The sequence below is a fragment of the Anarrhichthys ocellatus genome, unplaced genomic scaffold (genome assembly GCF_004355925.1).
Source record: "Anarrhichthys ocellatus isolate YVR2014 unplaced genomic scaffold, GSC_Weel_1.0 scaffold7, whole genome shotgun sequence".
NCBI classification, from domain to species: Eukaryota; Metazoa; Chordata; class Actinopteri; order Perciformes; family Anarhichadidae; genus Anarrhichthys; species Anarrhichthys ocellatus.
This window is the reverse complement of record NW_022280037.1, coordinates 9602310-9622460: the sequence shown is the minus strand read 5'-3', so window position 1 is coordinate 9622460 and position 20151 is coordinate 9602310. Positions and strand designations below refer to the sequence as shown.

General features: G+C 44.5%; 1 protein-coding gene across 1 annotated transcript; it reads right to left on the bottom strand.

Annotated features, from left to right (window-relative positions):
* Positions 1 to 2941: 2941 nt before the first annotated feature.
* Positions 2942 to 20145, bottom strand: LOC116383748 (phospholipid phosphatase-related protein type 3-like). Its single transcript, XM_031847816.1, has 9 exons — positions 20007 to 20145; positions 15410 to 15513; positions 14834 to 15019; positions 13072 to 13201; positions 11727 to 11922; positions 10079 to 10136; positions 7672 to 7845; positions 5968 to 6801; positions 2942 to 5428 (listed from the first exon to the last, which is right to left on the bottom strand). Exons 2-9 carry the CDS (start codon positions 15488 to 15490, stop codon positions 4415 to 4417), a joined length of 2673 nt encoding a protein of 890 aa, XP_031703676.1. The 5' UTR covers positions 15491 to 15513; positions 20007 to 20145; the 3' UTR covers positions 2942 to 4414.
* Positions 20146 to 20151: the final 6 nt, after the last annotated feature.

Here is a 20151-nt window from a genome sequence, read left to right as displayed (position 1 = left end):
TAACGCAATTTACTGTGGGTCCTGGGCTGAGAATTGTAACAACCGTTACGCTGTAGGAATATGAAACCATCACGTTCGTCTCCTTTTCATAATTGACGAAGCCCTTCAAGAGAGCTGTTAAACACGGGTTCCTGAACTGTTCCACCAGTGGACCCTGAGAAGGAATAACCTTTTAAGGGCTGGGGTCTATTGTCAATATTGTCAATCCCTGTACATATGTTTGATATACAACAACCTTTTCATGCAAAAAAAAAAAGAAGAAAATCAATACCCGATGTTTTAGAACAATTACACCCTGTATTGATCGGACTGAAAGCAAGACGATCCCTGCGACCCTTTGGAATCCTAATCCCTCATTCAAGAAACTGAGAACTGCAGGAAAATCAGGACATAAACTGCAAAGCTCCAAATCCCCTTCGTCCATGTGTAAAGGTTCATGAGGAGCCGGGTGAGATGGCAGTAGGTAGAGGGATAGTGACAAAGTGAGTCAGATAAAAGAGGAGCTGCGGACAAAAGGCCTTTGTGCTGTTCTGCAGCGGTAAATCAGTCCTGAAAAGACTGTCAGCAGCTTCCCCTGGACAGCCACTCTCACTGTCACACACACACAAACACACACACACACAGATATAAGCATATACACCGGCTGGCAAAAATAGACACATGCATAAAGACAGCTCAGTCCGCATTTTCTGTTGCCTCCTGCCGTCACACACAAATACACACTTGTTGTGTTATGCTTTCTGGGACACTGAGGGGAGAGAGAGAGAGAGAGAGAGAGAGAGGGAGAGGGAGAGCTGCTGGCTTGCTGGGTGTGAGTCATGGACAGGCTGACTGTCCTCAGGCCTCAGTACACCATCTGCACCCCCACTGCCTGTACGGCCTCATCACACAGCTCAATGCTCCGAAGCACTGGACACACACTGTGACGGTTCCCTACCACGTTCCTGGTTGTGTGTGTGTGTGTCCCTTTAATGACAGGATTGCAAACTGGAGACACCTGGGCCAGTGCTCCAGGATAAAGCCCCGCCTTCATGGCAACAGGGGCCTCTCCTATCACCCCGTGGAGGAGCGAGGACGGCTCGTCCCAAACACCATTTGTCATTGGACGACTTGTTATGTCGAATAAAACTCTTTTCTTTTGGTAACCTGTCTGCGTCTCCCTGAATAGGTCATGACGGTCAGAGCCAGGTCGTGACACACACACACTCACACAAACACATATATGCATACAAGCCGAACCAAACACTCAAACATGCATACAGATAGAACAATGCACAAATATGACACATCTGAATGGACACATAACCTCATTAAATCTGGACCACGTACTAAAATGTACACACACACCGACGCATATCTGCATCATCATACACCTAAATGCACCTGAATCATGCTAGAATTTAATTACCAGAATAAACTAAGGGGCACACTTTACCATAACACAGCCTGCGCACATGCTCAAACACACACACTGCAGGTCATCTGGGATGGGCCAACACTCTCGCAGAATTCATTATGGAAACCTGACACTAGACCTCAGGAAAAGGAGCAAATGTTGCGTGTGCCGTATCAGTCTGGCTGTGTGTAATCATGCGAGTGTGTATGTCACTGTGTGAGTGTACAGTATGAATGAGCAAGTGAAAGTACAAGAATCAATGGAGAAGATCCTTTTCATTAGAGTGGCAGTAAAAGCCGCCCCGGCATTGACCCTCTCTCTATTTTGAGGCAGCCGATGCTGTCAAGTAACACAACATGACATCTCAGTTAAGAAGTCTTCGTTTTTTATTCAATCGGGGTTATCAATGTTACACATCACCACAGATAAAAAACATTGTCCCATAAAAGAGGACTGCGGAATAATAATAGTATTAATAATATTAGGTAATATTAAGTATTTGTACAGTCAAAATTGGGGGATGAAGTAGTACAATAATCACCAGTACTGAAAAATGTAGTCCGTTTGTCCGTCAAAGTTAACGGTGCAGACTTGAACCACAGAAGTAACGTTTTTAAAAAAACACGCTCGTACACACATGCAGCACTAACCGACAAGCAACATCATCTACCAGCTCCTCATCTGAGGAGCTCCGCTACAAAACACAAGCTGTTCCACTGAACCCGCCCCTTCCTAGCACGACTTTACAAAATCAGTAGAAGTACCCTTCAGATGTTGGTGCATGGCTTAAGACCAACTCCAACACGTTTGTGGGTCTTTCAATAAAATTTGACCAAGATACGATCGAAATTAAAGCTTGTCATTGGACGGAATATTTTCTGTTAGTTAGTAAAAACTTGGATGGATGAAATGATGAAGTACCAGATAATGACTTTATACAACGCAGTTTAAATACAAGTAGCAGGAGGGAGCAGGAAGAACACACGCACTTCCTCTCAACTTGGGGATTCGAAGCGTGTTTCTTAGGGATGAGACTACTGATTATATTCATTATCAGTTAATAATTAGATAAATTCTACGGTTAATAATTATTAATCGTTTTGTCTAAAAATGTCATAAACTAGTTGTAAACCTTTAAGCTGTAAGCACTTTCGTGACCTACTGTATAAAAACAGAAGCTGGCCCAACAAACTCAACTTGAGGTGAAGTTACTCGCTTGGAACTTTTGACTGCATCACATGATCCTCATCAGCAGCTGCAGTTTTCCAATGGCAAGTGAGGAAACAAGATCTGCTGATGAGGACCGTGTGATGCGGGTCAAACGCGTCAGAGCAAGCGAGCAAGTGGACCTTCAGTCGAGATTGTTTTGTCAACATCTTTTTAAGGTTTTGCTGTCCCGTCGCGGTGTCGGTTGGCTGTTCGTTGGCATCACTTTCTAACAAGGCATACTTAATTAAGGGCAGCCCTGTGACAGACTGCCGATCTCTCGTGATGAACGGGTACAGCTAATGGGTGGATGGGTGGATGAATAAAGGATTATAAGTCTGTAAATATTGTATTAGCCTTCCTGAGGAGCTCTACCTGAAAAATGAAATAGCTCGATAAAAAGACAATGAAAGCTATTTTTGTAGATAAGAACACATTAATACAATATTCCTTATTTCTGATCTATAAAGCACAAATTAACGATCATTAACAACTTACAAACCCCTAATAAGGTATGCATGGTTAGAAAGTGGTACCAACATCTTTCAAATTCTAACAGGTATAAACAGAGACCGTTAGTCGCACTCGTCCTGCTTGAGGCAATGTGCATGTGGCTGATGATGGCGGGCTGCACCATCGCCTGGGCAGCTTTCCATTAACACTCCCGTCACCATTGTGATTTGCCAGGGAGCCGGCCAGACGCGAAGGGCTACGGAGGGAAGAGTGCGCAAGCACGGTTTGATAAACAAACGCTAATCTCCTGAGCGCTGCTTCAGGCTCCGTGGCAGGTTTTGCACACAGCAAAGACAGACTGGCTGGCTCGCTGGCTCGCTGTGCTGCTCAGCCCAGCCATTCTCTTCACTTTCGGGAACAATTCTCCTTCCATTCCACCGCCTCTCATGTTTACAACAGTAATCCATGCGGTGACGTCTGTATAGGGGTGCCCAACTGTGCATGATCCTCCTTATGCCCACCCCTCCTCCTCCTTCTCACACCCCAAACCAGAAAGCGACGCTTCCTAAGCCGGCTCAGTCTGGTGGATGCTGACAAATTTACTTGGTGTGAAACATAAATTTCCCCATTTGGTTTGTGTATTGAAAGACGCTCATGCTTTTGTGGGTTGTGGCTAGCACTCTTCAACCTGTGGTTGAACTTAACGTTACTGCATTCTTTTCTTTGAAGCACTGAGTGTTTCAGCCGGTTACAACTGCAAACTGTGTATTGTGGCTGGCAATCTCAAACAGCTGTGCCGGGTTTAAGGAGAGCTAGTATTGCCTGTAGTTGTTTTCTTTCCTCAGTCTTATCCCCCCTCTCAAGGGAAATTTGATTTAGCAAATCCCAGGCCGTTCATTGTGATATCTCTCTTTCAGCTGCAGCCTCTTCCACTCCTCCCCCTGAATGTGTAGTAAAGAAACGCGGAGGATGTGCGTGTCGAAACTAGGTGAACAAGGGCTTTTTTAATTCTTCACCCTGCACTTTGTGACTTCCCTTTCTTCTCTTGTCTGTTCTTTTCCCAGTCAGAAGCGTTGAGCCGGCGCTGTGGGCAATACGTGTGAGCAGGAGTAAATGAGATCCCCTGCTGAGTGTGTGTGAGCTGCCAGACCTCCCCGTGGTCCTCTGCCCCTTGCTGCCTCTTCATTTCCAGCATTTTGACCAAAAACTGCTGCTCTGGTCTCAGAGTCTCTAAACCTTTTTTTGTCATTTTTCAAAAGTCATACATTTCTCTTCACCTGCCACAACCTCCTTTGTTTCACTGTCTCTTTCAGCTGAGTCTCCTGAAGTACGATCATTGATATGACAATGATGTCCTGACTATAACATCCGCTCGTTCTGCATGGCCTTGTAGTAGTGCTCCTGCTCCGCATGGCTGCGGGCGGAGGGCCGACGAGGCAGGGTGGAGGAGCGGGACAGCGCCTGGCTGTGGCCGTCCATCAGTAAGTCGGGATGGGGAGGAGGGGGAAGCATGCTGGAGCAGGATGGGTGAGGAGGTAGAGGCATGGAGGATGCGGTGTGAGGCGGTGGTGGCAAAGGGGAAGAGGACGGATGTGGAGGCGGGGGCATTTGACAGGAGAACGGGTGAGGAGGTGGGGGCATTTGACTGGAGGATGGATGAAGTGGAGGGGGCATTTGACAGGAGGATGGGTGAGGAGGCGGGGGCATTTGCGAGGACGATGGGAGGGGTGGCGGGGCCATCTGAGAGGACAGGTGAGGAGGGGGAGGCATGTGAGACGAGCCAGGGTGAGGGAGCGGGGGAAGCATTGGAGAGGAGCTTGGGTGGGGAGGGGGAGGCAAGGGTGAAGGAGACGAGTGGGGAGGCGGCGGCGGTAGAGGGGATGACAACAGCTGAGGAGGGTGAGGCAGAGGGGAGGAGGAGGTGGGGAGAGGTGGGGGAGGCAACTCGAGACCTCCTTCGGCGCCGCCGCCGGCCGAGGAGGAGCAGAGCAAGTCCGCTTTCAAGGGCAGCGTCCGGTAATCCCGGTAGTGGTTGACATTGTCCTGCCGCTGCATCGATGCACGGTGTTTGTCCCCCGCCGTGTCGGCGGCCATCATGTTGCCGCTGATGGTGTTCCTCCACTCCCACGGCTTGCCATTAGCGGCCGACACACGCACCACCGGGTGGTGAGGGGCGTGAGCGTCGATTGTGACGATGCTCCCGCTGCCAGCGATGCTCCCTGGGTTGCTGCCTGTGCAGCTGTCTCGATCGGATGGGATCCGGTAATAGGGCGACTCGGAGCAGTTGGACCCGCCACCGGAGGAGGAGCCACCTTCTGACGTCTTAGTGGACGAAGTGGCTCCGTGACCCTGCTGCTTAGACATGGCTATCACCTGGAGGACAGAAGAGCAATCTAGTCAGAATGTACAAAGGAGAGAAGAGTGCTCAAGCGGTTGATCCAGATCAGTTGGCAAATGGTAACTACCTTGCTTTGTCAACTGCTGTTGTTTCCAAGGTTAACAATAAAGTTTCAATCTCAAGAAAAGCAGAGACTACGGTCATTTGTATTCACAAAACAGCTGAACATTAAAGTTCAGGTAAATTATTAGGGTAAACACTGTTAAAGGAAATAGTAACATATTCAATATTCCTCACAGAAACTTTTTTGAGATGTTATTCCAACTATAATAAGTGTTTGAACCCTTGTGAGAGTATTTTATGTTGTAAAGTAATCAGTGAAATTGTTCTGTTTTGATTTCATCAACAAAATAAATCATCTGGGGTTTGCCAGCTATTAAATCTCTTCTCCTATCTAAACTATATTTTTCAGAACTGGCAGCATGCCATTTGAAATCAAAGAATGAAAAATGACTGCTCAAAAAAATGTAATTATTATGATTTGCAGGCACTCATTTTCGAATTTCCCCCTCACCTGAGTGACTCTTTGCTGGCTGGGCGGCTGGTTGGGCTGCGTGTTGGGAACGCGGGGAGTCGACACAGCAATCGGCCCGGCTCCCGGCTCTTTCCCCCCTCCTCCCTCGGTGAGTGACAGCCACTTGGCGCGGGTCTTGGCACTCTTTGGGGAGACAGGCGGCGGACGAGAGGCCTCCTCAGGGATGTAAACGAGTGGGGGTGCCACCACCATCCTGGCTCCAGTCGGTGTGGCGGTGCCCTTGTTGGCTTGCACTGTGGGATAAAGAGACGAAGGCATCTCCTGGTCTCCTTCTCCTGCCGCTGCTCCTCCTTCATCTCCTCCATCCCTCCCGTCCATTCCCTCCTCCTCGTCGTCTCGCGAGCTCTGGCTGCGGAGGTCCAGCGAGCGCTGCCTCCACTCTGACACCATCTGCCGAGACCTCTGGGGGTCAAAGGGCACATGGAAGGTCATGTGACGCTGCGTGGCAGGGAGCTCGTCTGAGGGGGAGATGGGGCTGTTGCCGTTTGCGACTCGGGGCAAGGTGTTGCTGAAGGTTACCATGGTTTCTTTGCCCATGGGACCGCGGGTCGCCAGGAGCTCCACATCAGCACTCGCTCGTTTAAGTGAGGCCAGGGAGGCCTTTTCCCTCCTCACCTTACAACGGGCCCCGGACCCGAGCCCCACCCCCAGCTCCTCTCTGCTCTCAGACACCCTGGGAGTCTTCCTGTACAGGGAGTCGTGGCTCCGCTGGCTCAGCACCCTCAGGCCGTCCTTCTGCTGAGCTGGGGCCAGTCTCTGTAAAGAGGGAGCATCTTCGTCTGATGCTTTGAAGTTTCCAACTGCAAACACAGCCTGACACAGAGATGGGGGGGGGGGGGGAGGAGAAACAAATGAGGAGATAGAAGTACCCAGTGTGAAAATGTGTTTTCTTTAATCTTTGGGAGGGAATAAATGTATATTCCTTTTAGTGGGGATGCAAGTGCATCATGAGCATTTCTCTTCCTTCTGTTTAGTCTGAGGCCAACATGATTCACTCTCATCCCCCTTTCTGAGAACTCATCCTTTAATGGCAGGAAGAAACGCTCCCCCTCTTAAAATGCGAAAGATGAGAGAGGAAGAGAGTGAGAGGAGGAGAAACGGAGCGTGGAAAATGGCAACGACAAGTTTTCTTAAAATGAAGTGTGAAATTGTTCCAGAGAATTCTTATCGGATTAGTCATTCTCTCTCCCTTCCCTCCGTAATAGAAAAAGCTATATATAGAGCCTGCCAAAAAAAACTGCTAGGAGAGAAATGTATGAAAGCCACACAGACGGGAGCGGTGATTCAAAAAAGAAGCATTTGTTAGCACATGCTGTGATAGCGTTAGAATAGCACAATGGAACAATTCAGTCACAGCAAAACAACTAAACCACTTAATTAACAAAACAAAATCTATTTATATGTATTTGGTCATTCCCACCACGCTGTGTGCCGACTGTTAACTATTCCCTGAGGACAAAACTTATCCCCAAAATGCCTACAAACATATGCAGGTCCCTATGTCACAAACTAAATCCTGAAACAGGAAATCCATTTCAAGACAATTTCACTTGAGTTATATTTGGCATAAAAGGTAACTACCTTGAAACCAGCAATGTAAATTAGGCACTTAAATATATTTTTTGCAGACAGGCTTTAGTCCGATAAATCTTTTCTTTTTGTGTGCACTTTGTTTGAACTAACCAGGTAGACTCCGATGCCGGCTCCTATGACGTATCCCACGTAGACGTCTATCGGGTGACTGCGGTGCTGAGTTATCTGCGTCAGCCCGGCGAGGCCCGCCGCCATGCAGAAAAAAAAGACCAGCAACGGCTTCAGCAACTTGGTCGTGCTGCTGATGCTGGTATTGAAATACATCTGCGGAGAGAGAGGCGCACATAAATACGCCAGCCGGACAAGGTGGATATGTTATTAAAAAGCCATAACAACACACTGCAACACAAGTAGAATGATTTTCAATTTAGAGGAGTGTAGTACACTCATCTTAAATTTAGTTATAAAAGGAATAATTTGGGCAATACACTTGCCAAGAGTTAAATGAGAAGATCAATGCACACTTATATGTGTCAAATATGAAGCCCCAGCCAGCAGCCGGTTAGCTTAGCATAAAGACCAGAAAAAAACAGCTCGCTTTGTTCGCTCTCTCTTTCTTTCCCCCTGCTTCCACCTTTTTCGCTAAGCTAATCTATCTGTGTCATTTCATAAAACGACCTGTCACGCGTTGTTTTTGTTTCATGACAATTCTGTAAATGATGCCACCTTAATTGATTGTTACAGCTGTTTGAAGAAATAAAAAAGTGTGCTACATATGAGGCAAACGGGGTGATTAAGATGAATATTCTTTGACAGTAAAACAGTGGGGAAGTGAGCAGGAGGGACACGGGAGGGGAGACAGAATATATTTATAGATTTACATTGAAATTCTCTGCATGCGCACTTTATTTCGATTACATAAAGTGGAGGACAGCTGAGTGACAGAGAAGCAGGCTTTGCAAAAATATCCACTTCAACAAGCTTGTCCATCTAGTCGTGAGCCTAAAAATCCAGCTTTTCTTCAAGCAGGAATCTGTCAGGGTGACATTTACAGTGCAATTCAAATGTCTATTTTATCAAGTGGTCGGCTTTTTCTGCCAGGTTTCAGCAAATAACAAAAAGAAAAGAGAAAGTATGGAAACAAGTGAAATTATTTCATGTCATTGTAACAGAAATACATGTTTTAATGTGGTGGGCAGTGTAGAACGATACCGAAGAAATGATCTGACAGCAGTGTTAATTGGCTGCTTCTCAACTTTGCAGCATTTAGATAACATGCTGTAACTCTAGCAACTAAAACAGCTGCTTTCCTCCTCCTCTCCCGCCCTTTCTCTCTCATCAGAAATCGGTCTGGTGAGTTTTAATGAGCACACTCTGGGCTCAGTGGATCAGCAGCGATATGACCAGTAGCTCGAATAGCCATTGGTGGAGGAGGGTGTGTGTAGGAGGGTGTTATCTCATAGGATAATTACAGTGCTACACTGCTGTACAGTTCACATACTGCCAACGTCATCACCGGACAACAGAATAGCAGAAAGCTACGACCAATATGCGTTAGGATGTAACGGAACAGAAGTCTGTTGTTCTCAGTCCCTTTTTTTTTATGTGAGATTTGGATGACTCTTTGGCCTGAGGGTACTGTAGTCTGAAATACGTAAATTTCTCAGTGAGAAACACCATAACGTAATTGTGATTTATGTATGAAGTGACAGTTATTTGTTTGCAGCTAGAAATCCTCTGATATGCAGGAGCTAATCTTACGTTGCCAGCAGCATCATAATAAGCTGAAGAACATCTGGGTAGTTATCATGAACACAGATAATTGAACAGATACATTGTCAACGGCACAAACTCATGAAATGAAAGAAAATTTCTAAGGATAAAGAAATTAATGCAAAAATGTATTGTTACGTGTGCTAAATTCCAAATTCAAAGCATATCTATGAGTTCGGGATTGCCTCCACACGGCTCTCAACATGGAAACGGCTGAGCCGGCGGCCACCAGCTAACGCAGCTAACAGCACAAACAGTGCACACAACAGCGACAGTGCTGACAGCTAACAGGGTTAACCTGGGCGGGGGGGGGGCGTTACGCCTCTGCGACGACGATGTTGGCTTGGACGGCGTTTTTAGCCGTACCGGCTGTACGAGTGCAGTGCAGAGCAGTGGTGATTAGCTAGCCAGTAGGACACACACTAGGACTCACATGCACTGACATGCACGCGTGACCGGACCGGCTACATAAACAAAGCACAGAGAAGCTCAGATTACAACACACAGAGAGAGAGAGAGAGAGAGACTTTCTCTGCTTACTCTACTATATCTGTACAAAGCAAAATAGTTATTTGCTGCTATATTAATGCTCTGAATTTGGAATTTAGCACCTTTAATATATTACAAAATATTTTACTGAAATGTAAAACAAAACAGGATTAACTATTTAAAAGTTACAGTGACACCCAATAAACCACACACATACATTCGCAAACACATGCAAGCATATAGTGTATGATGTAAATCCATCATAATCAGTGGACACAAACACAAAAGAGCTTACGGAGATATAGACAGCAGCGAAGCCAGAGAGCGTTGCATGCTGGGATGGAAATGTTTTCCTGGGGGGGAGAAAAGGGGATAGTTAGGTGTGAAAGAGTGAAGTCAAAGAGACAAAAAGAGATTTATCTTTTCACAAAAAAAAAAGAAAAGCCGAGCGGATTCTGAGTGTTTATTGCCTCTTGAATATACCTGAATAAAGCACTTTGTGGTGTCAGGGTCGTATTTGACATTGAAACCTGTGCGATTGCTCGACTGTGTGTTTGTCAAACTGAGCGTGCATCCTTGGATGTGAGCGTTAATAAACACAAACAGAATACCATGGGGTATTAGTGGGAACATTAGGGAGAGTGAATAAGACCAATCTGAGTACATTTTGGCTGGTCCTTATTTTTTCTAAGGTCTGAGGGTCAAGACTTGGTTTTTGGCTTCAGCCTTACAATTACATTTTAGGTTGAGTTTATGCTAATTGTTGAGGTTATGGCACGTGTCCACAGGATCCTTAATTTCCACGCTTCCCATTCATTGTACATGTTAGTAGCCGTGCAATGCATTCTGGAAGCGATGTGGCGCGTTTCAAGAGACGGGGCATCACGTTGGCCGCTCCTCATTTGCATAAAGTTGAGGTCCAGGCTACACTATGCAAATCAGGGCCGTTCAGCCCAACTCTCTGCCTCTGGAAACTCCCGAAAAATGTTTAACCATTGTTGATCTAAAATTAAAACAGATTTAGCGACTGAATGGCTTATTTCTTGCCTCAAATATTTTTTAGAAACACATTCCGGTGTTTTCGTAATATAAGAGAACGTTTCCAAACGAGCCGTCATGTTGGTCCGATTTGAAATCAGACAGCTTACAAGTAAAAGCGTTCGTCCAATCAGGTGCGGCCAGGAAGGGGTTTGCGAGGTTATAGGAGGGCGTATAATACGTGGATTATCTAAAATGTTGAACTATTCCTTCATGGCTAGGGTTAGAAGCTAGAGATAGCGTTACGAAAATATGGATCCTCACAAGTATAGAAGTACAAACATGTAGGTGTTTGTTCTACTTGGATTATCCCTATATCAGTTATATTTAGCTGTAATCTTTTCTGTCTGTCTGGACTTATTATGTCTGATACCCGTCTAATACCTGCTGTAGTTAGTCTGTTTCACTCTGCGCTGCTAAAGAGTTTTCTTCAGGAGTCAAAATGAGCTGCTGCTGCTGGGAATTTGTAAGGGCAGTGCAAGTCTTGTTGTACAAATAAACACTTAACTTTACTAAGCAGCATATCATCAACAAGAAAATTATTATTATTAGGTATTATTTTAAAAATCCTTTCGCTATTTTAATCTCCTGTAATCCTATTCAAATGCAAATTAATTTAGCGTATATACACTCCTGCAAGAGAGGAATGTGTAGCAATTAGGGCTATCCCGATATTAGATTTTCACTACATGATCATCATGACCAAAAGAATTCACGATAACGATATTATCGATAAGAAGCTAAACTAATATCCTGTAATGAAAGCACTGTCTATCTGTGTGTCTTCATATGTTTTCCATTCTTTTGTACAAGCGGATGCAGATTTTGAATTCAGACGGATGGAGACCTTCTGTGTGTCCATGGATGCTGTTTTAGCGCTCTCTGCACGCATCGCTGTGTCTTACCTGGCTGACATGATGGCATATTGGTCTTTCCCCATACAAATGTCCCGTGTGATGTAGGCACTGTTGTCACATGACACCCCCGGAGCCGTGTAATTGGGCTGGCAGACGGTGAGGAAGAAAGGGGCGTGGTAACCGGTAGCTAACTGGATGACATCTGTCACCAGGGCTGTTGCCAGGAGACCGAACACATGAACACCTGAGGGACAGAGATAGAGATGGTAAGGCAGCCTTGGTGGATGAACCGAAAGGCCCCGGAGGTTTCTTCACTATGAGCCGCTCACTTATGAACACTTGCAGTTATACGAGGGAAAAAACAAAAAGAGAGACACTGAATTTGAAGCAACAACCAGAAGTGACACCGAAAGCCTTCAGTTTGTAATGTTGTGAAGCTTTTTACGCACACAGTGAAATTTGGCAAGGTGAATTAATTACTCTTTTCACTTCAAAGCTCAAAGTTTGCCTCAAGACATTTCCTGTGGAGCGTTATATCATGCCTATTTCTTTTTAAGTCACCCTTCACTTAATTCATGTAATTAGCTTATTTCCCTTCTCTAAAAAGTGGAATCAAGTTGGGGGCTCAGCTGGTAAACGGAGCAATTTGTCTGAGCCAAAACTGATTTCCATCTTAAAAACAACAGCATTTCGTTCTTTACAAAGTTAACTCTGTTGTTAGCCCGGAGGACCAAATGTGAGCTACACGTGGAGACATGATAATCTCCCACTGACCTTACTGTGAAGGATTAGTCCTCTGTATCAATGGCCAATTAACTTCAATGCACTACATCAGTTTTGGTTCATGTGATTTAGAAACGATATACAGAAAATATGCTTTGTGGAAAACTGCCAACACCAATAGCCACATGAGCAGAAACGTAGCCCTTATATCTATTCACTAACCGTTAGATATTCGGGAACATAATTGACCTTAACTACCATATTTCAGTTATTTGGACAGTGTTTCCTCAAAGAAAAGGAGTGAAAAACAAAGGAGGCAAGTATGTGGTGATTAAGCTGAAAAATAAGAAAGACCTAAATCCAAACACACTTGCTTCTGCAATGCTGTCACACTCACGCAGTTACCAATTAACTTAAATGCACCGCATAAGCAATCACTTCAGAGAGGCACTTGTTTTGGATCGTGTAATAAAAATGCTTTTTATATGCAATCACCAACAGAATAAGCATCCGTGGAAAAATAATGCCGTTTGACAAACCACGCGGTTAATGAGACCCTCTAAAAGATGGACCCTGAGGCCAGCTGCACCTCAGCTATTGCTAGGTCCACAGCAACGTACCCTCCAAAATACGCCCGCCACCCCCCCAAAGGATTGGTAGTTGGACATACCGACGAAGCGCACGGTTCTGCGTAGGAAGGAGTTGAAGCTGCAGCCTCCAGCATTGATGCTGCTCTCCGACTTGGGACACGTCTTCAGTTTGGACTGCAAGCAGTACATCAGGCCCTCCCCCATCATAATCTACAGCCAGAGGAAGAGAAGTAGGTAAAATGTAAGGAGTAATAAACTCGAGTAGACAATGTGAGGCAGTGAGAGAAAACTATAAAAAAGAACAACAACAGAAAGACACATAACAGAAAAGAATCAGAGCGGAAAAAGAGTAAAAGTGCTATCTCTGTTATTTTATTAATGTCAAATATCCATTTGTGGGATGAGCGAGAGCTACGGCGGGAGAATGGAGGCAAGGTGTTATCGAATAGTGATCACTTCCAATCTGAGTGATAGATGAGTGTTGGAGAGCTCTGCTCGTTTCCATGCCGCTGATGTATTAGCAGTGTGTGTGTGACTGTGTGTGTGTATTGATTGGCGGGGCCTGTGGCATGCTTGATGGGGTGTGTATTGGAATGTCAGGTGTGTATTTATCAATGTGTCCATTGACTTTGCATTCCTGAGGGGGGGATTGAATTTGCTTTGCAAGTGTTGGAGAAGCTGCACGTTTGCATATTTGTGTGATCTGTGTATTTGTCTCACAAACAAACCCCCAAAACCCCGACACACATTAGATAGCTGATCCTCTGAGACAAGATGTATCCTTCTGACTCCAATATGGGAAGATTTTGTTCTTGTGAAGCTTCACTATACAACATTTTTACATAAACAGTTTAAAAAAAAAAAAAAAGGCTCAAACCACAGGGAATTATTTCTCAACAAGCTTTTCAGTGAATTCACCTCTCATCAGTCCAGTTTCCAGCAGTGAGACAAGGATCTAATAAATCAAATTCATGCCACCTAATCAGCACCAAACGTCAATGTAAGCGACTAGCCAGTAAAAAGGTTGAACACCCAGCAAGCTAAAGACCAAGATATGTTTCTCAGAATCTGGTGGAGGCCAAAACCGAGCTAAATGGAGAGCAGATTTTGACGTAACACTCACCAGCTTTATATAATTCTGTATGCTGCCTGCCTAAGCTTCATTTTGTTTCTCTCTATTTGATCAAGAAGCAGCTCCTTTTACGAGAAATACACATCCTCTGTAAAGACCCACTGCGGACGGCATGCTCGACTCCGCAGAGACTTGAAGCCCCGCCTCCGCTGTAGCACCGAACGCTGTTTGCTTATTTAAAGTTTATTAATATCCATCGTGTCGCTTGTCCAAATTGCATCAAATTTCACACTGTTGAGTCCCCCACCAATACAGTTTTTTCTTTGCTTTATAGTTAGATAGGAACAAATATGAATACATAAATTACCATGTAGTAGCTATCCATCTTTGAGGAAATTTGTCCACTTTTAAGAGAATTTAGTACTTGGTTCCATGGACATCCATGAATTGAACTAAGCTAGTCCAACATCCCCATTTGCACACATGAGTCTTGGCAACAAGGAAGAAGTGCAAAATTGCCTCAAATTTCATTTGGGGTGACCCTGAGCTCACTCGATGTAGGCTGAGTCCTTGGCGGCGGTCCGGGCTTAATTCTGGCCCAAGGCCCTTTGCTGAATGTCATCTCCTCCCCCCCCCCCCTTAACCTACCATTCTCCAGCAACACTAATAGAGGCATTAAAACCCTAAAAAATTATCTAACAAAACCCCAAAAAATGTCCTTTTAAATCGTGTCACATGTGTGTGTGTGTGTGTGTGTGTGATGGACTTACAGATGCTGCAGGACCAGCGAAGGCCAAACTCAGCAGCATCAGCAGAGGGATAAGCTCATCACCCGTCTCCACGTAGGGCATGGACAGGTCACGGTCGTGGCAACGGAAGCCCACCATCGCGGGGGACAACACATCTGTCAGTTCCAGGAAGTACAGGGACACCAAGGAGGACAGGACGATGGGGAGCTAGACACACACACACACACACACACACACACAAGGACAAAGCAAAGAGTGACTAGCATTTAATATTTGCCTGGAAAGGGGTGATTCATCCAATGTCTTATCTCAACTCCCACCACAACAACTAACACTCACCTTCAAACACACAAAAGGGACGAGAAGATAGTGATGACACCATAATATTTGCTTGTGAAAAACATCAAACTCTGCTTTCAGTAGAGGTCAGATGCATCCAGATGCAATTTACATAAAATAAAAAAAATCACGACTGGTATGACAGCGTACAGCAGAGAGAGTGATTCAGCTAGTGATTGATTCAGTAGATGTAGTGAGTCATGTTGACCAAGCGTTGGTATATCAAATGAGGTGATTCATCAATCTATCTACACATACCTCTACAAAATAAAAGCATGGCAGCAGCGTCATACTGTCTTTGGGTTGTTTCTTCTTGGCTTTGTTTTTGGGGGAAGTCATCTTGGGGTGGGACCAGTCCAGGCCTGTTGGGGTAACAGATTGGTTGTCAGCGAGGAGGCTTCAGAGCGCTTTTCATTGATTTCAATCAATATTTCTGAAAGCATCAAAAAGACGTTCTAACTTCTGCCAGGCCTGAACCTGATTAATCTGATTAATGAAGCATAGGTTGAAAAGCTTTTCAAAGGCTGGTTAAAGCGGAAGTTCATCCCAAAATCAAAAATACATATTTGTCCCCTTAGAGCTATTTATCAAGACTGTTTTTGTGAGTTTCCTGTAGGAACGATGGAATTGCTCACAACAAGGTCTGTGGGCTTATCTTGGGTAAACCGCGTCATGATTTCTAAAAAGAGACGTTGCTGCTGAGTTTTTCAAATGTCAAAATCTTTTTTTGGCGAGTGTCATATCGTCCCATTACATTCAAGAAGGCAGCCATTATGACCCATATCTCCAAAACTAGGCAACTCACACCAAAACCATCTAGATTGATAAAGATCCCTGCAGGTAAGAGGAAAAAGACGTATTTTTTGATTTTAGGGTGAACTGTCCCTTTAAGGCTGAAAGGTTTTGCAGTGCACAAATTAAAACGCATTAGTTTGAAGAATGAGACCTCTTGCTAGTAAGATGTATTCTGAGCAATTTTGATATAGTGTTGTTTGTTAATGAGTTTCTGTATTAGTGTTTCTACACCCATGCACAAAGGACACAGACAAACACGCACAAGGTTATTAGGACGTTGAAAAGTCATTGCTAAATCTGCAACCAGAATATTAATTCAAAAGGATGCTTTTAACTTCCAAATGTTTTTTTTACACACTAAATTCATCTTCCTCACAAACTTCTAGACGTACACACATGCCGCCGTCTCCCGCCATCAGTAACCTGTAGGCGATTAGAAGGCATCAGAGAGACGTGGGAGCCAAGGGCCCGAATGGAAAACTAAACAGAGTTAAATATTCACAGCTCTCCTTACAGCTCCCCGTTTCTCTCCTTTCTGCCTGTCCTTCTATCTCTACATATGTCCTCTGCCCACTTCATTCCTTCTCGCTCACTCAATCTCACCCCATTTACCTCTCTGTGCCCCATTTTACTTATCACTTTCTCAATCACCTTCCATATATCGCTACCTCTTCCTACCAATCTGCCTTCATTTTACCAACACTTTTCTCCTGACTTCACTTTATCTCCTTTTCAACCAACTTCCACAGCTGTCCTGATATTCTTTTGTTGTTGTTGCTTTTGTTCTTTAATAGAAATTCCATACTAGCCAATATGATGAATGTGAGAATCTGCTTTTGCCCAAAAGCCCCAGGTGTGTGTCACTCTCTAAAACACGCACTGAAACCTGCTGCACATTGTGTCACCGACCTGCTGAGCAAACTAAAAATTAATTACACTGTTAAGAATGATTTTCTGGAGAGTTTTGGTCTCCCATTATTGTGTAAATTACATTTTCTACTTGCAATTTCCCTTTTTTCTGGCACACAAATTGTCAAATTTCCGGCAGATTGAATATGAGCACAAAATCAGCTGATCTGAGGCTTCGATCCAAAAATACTACCCTAGAAGAAAGTCGTATTGGCTGAAAGCTGTCTAGGCATCTCTACCCCTTTCATCTACAGTCTCTCCATTTAATTGTCGCTTGCTCTGTGTTTGCTTAGCTTTGCTTATTTCTCTCTCACTGGCACTTTCATTGCCTTTCTTTCTCATCACTGTTTTGCCTTTTTTTGTGTATCTATTGACGAATTGCTATCTCTGCTTCTTCGCCCTTTCTACACTTTCTCTTGCCACCTGTCCTTCTGTCTTAACATCTCTCTCGCTACCTCTACTGCTCCCCCTTCTCTTCCTCTCCATCCATCCTTTCTCCGTTTCTGTCTCTCTCCGAGATAAGAGGGCTTGACCCTGAGGCACTGAAAGGCACAGAGAATCAAAGACTTCTCCAGTCTAATTTCCATGACCGCTAGAAATGAAGAGGAGAGGAAAGGAGAGGAGAGGAAAGGAGAATAGGAGAGAACTGGGTACAAGATAAGCGGAGATCAAAGACATTAAATAGAAGAATGATGAAAGCAGAAGAGTGTGGCTCCAGTTTGTGTGTGTCTGGTAGTGTTGGTGGGGGTAGAGGGGTTGGTGGTGGTGGTGGTGGGGGGGGGGGGATCAGAGAGAGGGATGGATGGATTCCAGTGTAGCTGAAAGCAGCTTAGGAAGACGCACGATCCTGGGTCTCACTCTCCCAGCCGCTTGGTCTCAGTGACCTACTCCAGTCAGCACTTAAACCTCACTCCAACACACACACATACACACGAAATGAGCCTCTTTACTGAAGAAGGAGGCCTTTTTATCTATCACACCAGCATTTGTCCTCTGGGGCACGACATGTGTGTGTGTGTGTGTGTGTGTATGACTGCAAAATGTATGTGCTGTGTGCTTGCAAACATCACAGCAGTGTTTGCATGGGTGTATAGTCTTAGCAACGCACATCACTTCTGTGTGTGTGTGTGTGAATGAAGTGGGTTGTATAGCCTGCGGTGGACAGAAACAGTCTGTCACTCTGTCAGACAGAGAGGAAGATACAAGACTCAGTGACCACCAACACAGGAGTAGGGGTGGAGGTGTTAGAGCTAGACTGGGACTGTGTTAGGGTATATCACAGTCCAGTGCAATGCAGGTTTTTTTTGTACGTCAGGCTAGTGCTGTTGAGTAGCGTCACTGACTATAGAATATGGAGATATGTAGTTTAATATATGCGTATATAAGTACGCTACAGGTAACAAATTGAAAGAAAACCTAATATCAAGTGTCTCAGTAAGGTGTTAAAGCTTCAGCACTACTTGATATAGATTCTCCAAGTGCCTGGAGGTCTACTGGAGGGATTAACGTCATTCTTCCAAAAATGGATCTCTAATTCGATGTTTTTATGATGGTGGTGGAGACATGCTGTCGAACATGCCAGTCCAACATTTCCCATAGTTGTTTAGCTGAGTTGAGATCTGGTGACCACGAAGGCCATATTATTTGCTTTACTTCACGTTAATACACAACAAACCATTCAGTGATCTCCCATCATGCCCTGCTGGGAAGCATCTACCTTTGTTAGGTTTCTCTGCTCATTTATTTTGGTGTTTCCTAAATTAGTTTTGCCCATCTATATACTACAGCATATATATATATATATATACTTTAGTGGAGTATTATTATTGACTGGCATTATAAAACATTTGAACAGCACTGAATGACGTTGAGCAAAAACTATCAGATAATCAATTCGTAGGCAGCAAATTAATCTGCAGCTCTCTTCATAACTATTTAAGTAATTTTTTAAGCAAGAAAATGCCAAACACGACCTTCTTTGTCTTATGTGATAGTAAACTTGACATATTTGGGTTATTTCATGATATTTCTAAAACAACTAAACAGTTGATTAATCAAGAAAGAGATCTTTGGCACATCATTCAATATAAAATAACTATGAGTTGCAGCCTTAGCATGAACTTAAAGGGGCTGTAAAAACATGTAAAGGAGAGGGGAAAACATGCCGATCACATCCATTTATTCTGCTGATTGTCTTTTGATGAACGGTACTAGTGAGCGTGTTCTCAAGAATGTATGTTTTTTTGTTATTGCTTTAAGAAAACCATAGTTTTTATTTGATCATACAAGGAAAAGTCTTATTTCCACCAGATTATAATGAAATTGAATTTTGGCAAATTAGAACAAAAAAAACACCCAATTATTTGCAATAAAAATATGTTTTGGTTGATTCCACAAAGGTATAAGAAATGATTCCTGTTATGATATTACCATACAGTATATAGCATAGTATGGCACAGTATGCACTGACATGGATCCATGGCCATTGACTAAACATTAACATCTGCACAGCGTAAAGTCTCTGTTCTTATGACTGACATACATGAACTTGAAAATGAATTAATGAACATAAAGTGTAACAAGTACAGTTTATGCATTTCCCATTCACCTCGTACTCATCCATCAAGAAAGTTGCAGTGCTAGCTGCGAAGCCACGATGTCCACTGCAGGGCCCCTCACAGCCAGAGGCACATAAAGGGCCATATGCGCAAAGAGACGTGGAGGAGGGTCCACGCAACTTAGCTCACCTACCTCTAAATACAACCATTACTTTTAAGCTGATTCCAATCATTTAATATAAATTCAATAAGATATTTAAAATGGTCCGGATGGTTGCATATTTCGTGGAGGGGAAAGCATGTTTGTACATGCATTTGGTTTGAATAGCTGTTTTTCTCCCCCCTCTGGGTTATAGTTTAAATTTGCTACAAAAGGAGCCGCGAGAAAGGAACACAATGCCGCGAGGGCTATAGATAACATAGCTGTTACTCCAACACAAGCAGAAAATCAGCAGATTGCGTGAGATCATCAATTATGAACGTGAAAACCATGTGCTGCCCCCCCCGCTCGCCAGGAGGAGCGGTGAGGTTGCTTGGAGGGGGGTGCATGCGGGGGAAGAGAGCCACGCTATCGGACAGCCTGAGACACTCACCTCTGTCCCGGGGGCTCCGTGAATTCACCGAGTCCCGTCGCCCCCTTCCCCCCCGGCGTGCTCGCGCGTGCTGCTCCAGTTTTGCGGTGCACCGTCCCTTTAATCCATCTCCATAGTCTCTCAAGACACCCCGAAATCCAAATCC